Genomic DNA, 5,674 nt, shown 5'->3' on the forward strand with positions numbered 1-5,674 from the left:
TCTATTTTGAAAAAGGTGGTCTCATTGATTTCAGGAAAATCTTCATACCAGTTCAGACACAGATTGTCCTTCAACAGAAGACGACATCCCCGCATAAGGTGTTACCTGATATAGAAATCATATTGCCAGATACTTCATCCGTGAGGCTGGCTGGTTCTATACTACAAGCAGTGATTCTTGTCCTTTCTGCTCACTGATATTACTATAGGTGTGAACTGAATTTAATCATGGAATTCTAATACAGGTAGAGTAATTTGAGAAGGAAAAAGATGTCCACCTTTTCAACAATTTGTTAATGAATGTTACTTTGGTATGAGTCGAAATTCATTCGAGCTAGTTGTAAGTAGCAGCTTCAGAAATAATATGTTCAGGATCCCGCAAATTTCAAGTATCAGGATTCAGTGCAACAAACCAAATATATAGGATGTAAATATAATAAATGACCAAAACACCACACATGTAGCTTCAATAACAGGTCAATCATGTGATTATTTTTAATATACGAGCCTCTCAAAAATGAGCAAACCAATATAATAAAAATTATGTAATCCCCATGGTATGATTCACATGTTTCATTGACAGAACTGGAGAGATGTCTTCCAAGAAGGTTGCAATCACAAATGTATAGCAACAATTATAGCAACTTGTCCACCAGTATTAATTATTCTCTGTTCCCACAATCCAAAGGAAAACATTACAGCAGATACAAAATAGACAATTCAGAAAGGCACACGTTTTTTTACAACTCTTACACCATCGCCATCGGAATAGGCGCGCAGCAAAACTACATCACGGATGGCAACACCTGGTAAACTCTACAAGCCGACGACAAGTCGAGCCTTCTTGTGACCAAAACCACCTTTTTGAAATCCGAAGATCGTGTGCAGATACATCATAGTAAACAGCTAGTGAACATAAATGACAACAATACAGCTTTCTTTGGTATCGCAGATTATACACCTCTCACCTCCTAGAGATAGCTCTAGAGATTCTCTTACAACAGGGACTGGTTCGAAGGGCTTCTTCATGCGGGCGGATTGCTTCAACAAGGGCATTATGGACATGGCCCTGCCAGGAAACATGATAGTAAATAAGGAAGGCAATCCTGAACACTATGCATGGAGTTTTTTTACGTACTTAAAAAAAGCATATGGATGTAAACACTCACCCTGCTGTTAACAAGGGCAGTATGAATAACATAGTTTGCAAAAGGGTCTTGCAGCAGTTGCTCAAAATGAGGCACTGAGATCAAGTCAAACACAATGGCAGCTTTGTCCTCGTCTGAGAACACCTTCAGGCATTTCTCCACCACATTGCTGCTCACTTTTTGTTTTGAGAGATAAACATAACTTCCTTCAAACTGAGATGCCAGGTGTGCATTTGCAGAAGGAATTCTCTGGTCCAGGACATACTGGACCACATAATTGCTGAAAGAAGGGAAATAGGCAAGCATTTAGTTATTTTCGAGTTAATATAGTTACATGATGCTAAACATCTGCTACCAGGTATCATAAAATTAATCTCATGATAGATAAATGAAACACATGGTGGAGATATATTCACTACTGCCCAAAAGATAAATCTGGTTTGAAATGTCTCTCAAGGATTCGAAAAGGAAGCAAGAAAGTAAATCTAATCATCCAAATAATTCTTCCAACAAAGTTTGGGGTTCGATCCCTACGGGGTGCGAACATTCAACCGAGTTTCTCAATCTTCTATAACAATATGCCGAGGGATTCCACCCCCTCCAGTCTCGCTTTAAAGCTTGGGTTCATGAAGTTATAGGATATCAGAATCAGCACCGCTACTGTGCTGTCGGTGAAATGAAACAGACCATGGGTACGTATGACTCAACAGGTCAAAGTATAGATGGGTAGTTGAGTTGAAGTAATCAATTATATTTCGATTAACACTACACATAATCTGTAGCAACAGAGACAATGGGAAAAATGTTTTTTTCAGGTCAAAGGGCCAACTAAGTCAATGACGTGAAGATAATTCTCCTTTTGAGAATGATGGCGAAGAAAACTCCTCCAGGAAAAGATCGCTGTAGTGTCAGTTACATGCAAGAGATGAGCAACAGTATTCAAAAAGTATACAAAAAAATATGCATCGATGCAGTATAAGCGACCTTATTCCCTTTATTAATCTAATCCTAATTCAAAATCTATGAGCAATATGAATCGATATATCTAATGTTGATAACATGTCACTGGTGAGATTTCTTCCCCTTAGCACTGTTTTGCAAGAAAACAGGAAGAAACATAAAGCAATTATGTTCCTTTGCAATAGCACATTATAAGCAGCTAGTAAAGAGGAAGGGTGGGTTTACCCAAATGGATCTTGAGCCAGCTGAAAGGCATGAGCACACACTTCCACAATTAGCTTTGCTTGATTTTCACCACGTGCACTAGTTATGCACTTTTGTAAAACACAGCAGCCATGGCGATGTATTGCCATTTCAAAACAATGATTTGCAGCAGCGTCAAATATGAACTGTGTAAGGAGAGTAGGGATAAACATATTGCAGATGATAACGATATATAATCAAATCAAGTCAGATCACTGCATACATCACACATAGTTTTTTGCATACGAATCCCATAACGCACTACTAATACACCTGGCATGTTAGTTTTAAAATGTGCTAATATTATGGCTTATGACATTCAAAAAGTATCCAATAGGCATTTTTCCTCTACAAATTTCATGCATCGAGCTATTGGCAGTTGGCAGCACGATCATGCTTGCTCCATGAATTAATTTCTATATCGTCATTCGGTGTTGCATCAAATGTAAGTTAAGAAAAAAATAATAATATGAGGTCTGGTACATGACATGGTGATCGAGATATTACTGTGTAGTAGAAAGCTTATCATACCACAGGTTCCTACTGATATTGGTCTATTGAGTTCTTCTGAACACAAGGTAAGTGCACAAATATGTAAAAGATAATACTGAAGAATAAAGGAAGTGCGTGATATATCATAATCAAAGTCAAGTACATAGAGAGAGGGGAACTCGAAGGGCGGAACGGGCCACAAGACATCATCACTACTAAGATATTATTGCTTGAAAATGGTCCTCAAGAGAACCTAAACGCTAGTAATTTAGTAAAGCATACTCACAATTTGGTTGTTCATTTTAGGACGCGGATTTTTTTAATGTCCTAATTTGCTAAACTGAATTCAGGTCCTATTTTGGTTCTAGTTAATTGTGCAGAGGTCTCATGTATCATATGTACTCAAGAATGAGAACCAGTTGAACACATGAACCTGAAGTACTACGTACTTCTTGTACATGAATTGATGCATATGTAGTTAAGATGGGAACTCTAGAACAAACTACAGTACTCTTTACTTTTTGCTAGAATGTTTCTCATCAGCAAACAAAGCCTCATGAATATATTCGAGGGTACATTCCTAAGATTCTGCTTAATGATGTAATACGGCGTAGTAATAGTTCATTTGCCAAATAATATACTTAACGTAAGTAAAATATGGCTGATTACAAATGCATAACGCAAGTTAGAATCTCAAACCATGATACTTCTTCTGAGTTCGTACACTAGGTCTAACCGTTTAAGTACTTTACTTTTGCACTAGGTACTACAAATTGCATGATATGATCCACATAACATAGCTGGTAAAAATTCCATGTTTCGGTACTGATTATCAAATTTATTTAGTGCACCGTAGGAAAATGCAGCAACTAATAAATGTTGATCAAAATCAGTTCTGCTACAGAAAAATAAAGCACTTTTCGAGTAACTACTACTATGTACCTTGTTCTCCTCTGCACCAAAGTTGGACAAGCATTTCTGTATGACATGATTACCATTAAGGTCATTGACAAGATGCATAAAGCCTGGTTCTAGGGCCGAAACAATGAGTGCTATCTGCTTCCTCGTCTTAACAGTCTCTATCAATTTCTGTATTGCCCTTGTCCTGAAACAAATTACAACAACCAAAATCATCACCAATCATTTACATGCAGTTAGTAGTAACAAAAGGGGTATATATTGCAGTGGAAGCATCACAGCACACTTGATATGTATCACAACATTCTCAAATCAACATTTGTGACAATTGGTTAGGATTCCAATTACTTGTTATGTCAGGATCGTAATGCACCTAATTGATCAGTTTTGAGAAGATAAGAGAATTACCCATGTGTGTTGAGAGAGATTCTGAGCAGCTTGACAGGGTCCTCTGTGAGCACAACAATGATCCTGAGCCTCTGCTCCTCATCACACACGTCCAGAAGCTTCTGAATGAGATAGTTGGCAAAGGAGTTGGTCATGAGCTCTGCAATGTGGTCGATGATTCCCTCAAAGATGACATCCACGTGATGCTTCTCCTCCTCAAACTTCTGCTGCAGGAAGCGGCACCCATTCTGGTCCTTGGCCATGAAGTAGATGTAGCCCTTGACCCCAACCATGTTCTCGTACCTCAGCATCCTGGGGCTCTCCAGCTCCAGCGCCCTGCTGTTGCCATGATGCTGGAACCTCCTCTCCTTGGCACGGTTCAGGAAAGGGACGTTCTTCTTCCCGTCGAAATTCTGACCGTCCTCGCGGCGGAACACCTCCACCTGATTGAAGCCTTTGGTGTACCGGTTCCCAGCCACAGGCACAGGCACGCCGTACTCGCATTGCTGTTTCGGTGAACGGCCTCGGGGGTCGAAGGCGATGGGGCCGGTGCTGCCAAGATAGCCCCAGTTGTGCTCCGCGGGGGCGGCAGCCTGCTGCCCGGGAAGCATGAACGGCTCGGCATGGCCATGGCCAGGGTGCCCCCAGCCAATGCCGGTGCCGTTCCCTGCCCTGTTGTACACGAAGCCGCCCATGCTGGCATCCAGGGCTCTAGGGAAGGCGCCGTGGCCACCCACCAGGCCGACGTCCGCTCCTCCTCCGAGGGTGAAGCGCGTCGGCGGCGCGGCGTACCCGGCCGCCGCCCTGGCCTGATCAGGCGGCAGGGGCTCGCCGTGGAAGGAGGAACCCGGCGCCCCGAAGTGGTAGCCGAAGTAGGCCGCGGAGAAATCTGGCGGCGGGGCGTTGTTGGCGGGCGCGGGCGCGCCGTCCTCGACGAGCAGGCCGCGGAACTGGTTCGCCAGCCACAGCTTCTCCGCCGGGTCGTCCGCCGCCTGCGGCAGCGGGGTCGGCGCGCCGCCGACGAACGGGCTTGGAGGCGCCGGGTACACGCGGAAGCCGCCGCCGCCGCCGCCGCCCGGCAGGTGGCCACCGTCATCGCGGCGGCTAGTCATGGCGATGGCGTAGTACGCGTCCCCGCCGTGGGCGTGATGGCGCGGGGTGGAGTTCCCGTGATGGCGCGGCGGCGGTCCGCCGCCGCCGAGGCGGTGTCCTTGCGGGGCGGTGACCTGGGGGATCTCGCTGAGGAGCAAGTCCATCTCTTTCTCCTCGGGCCTCTCGTCGTCCACCGTCGCGGGCGCCGTTGCCGCCGCCGCCACCGCCATCCCGCCCGTCATCTTCAGATCAAGAAAGCAGCAGAACCAAGACAAGAAAAGGGGAGAAATAAAATCTGATGGATCGGCGCGGATTGCAACAACCTGGAGGGAATCGGGGGAGGCGGGCGGATCGGGAGTGGGGATCGGGAGCAGGGGTTAGCAGTAGTGGTGGTGCATTGGAGGGATTGGGGGAGGTGGAGAGGCCGGTGAGGCA

General features: G+C 44.8%; 1 protein-coding gene across 1 annotated transcript; it reads right to left on the minus strand.

Moving 5' to 3' along the window:
- Positions 1-963: 963 nt before the first annotated feature.
- On the minus strand, positions 964-5,469 carry LOC124694877 (pumilio domain-containing protein C4G8.03c-like). Its single transcript, XM_047227805.1, has 5 exons — positions 4,169-5,469; positions 3,785-3,947; positions 2,333-2,496; positions 1,169-1,427; positions 964-1,068 (listed from the first exon to the last, which is right to left on the minus strand). The coding sequence occupies exons 1-5, from the start codon at positions 5,467-5,469 to the stop codon at positions 964-966; spliced, it is 1,992 nt and encodes a 663-aa protein (XP_047083761.1).
- Between the last annotated feature and the right edge of the window lie 205 nt (positions 5,470-5,674).

This window comes from Lolium rigidum, chromosome 3 (genome assembly GCF_022539505.1).
Source record: "Lolium rigidum isolate FL_2022 chromosome 3, APGP_CSIRO_Lrig_0.1, whole genome shotgun sequence".
In the NCBI taxonomy this organism is placed as follows: domain Eukaryota; kingdom Viridiplantae; phylum Streptophyta; class Magnoliopsida; order Poales; family Poaceae; genus Lolium; species Lolium rigidum.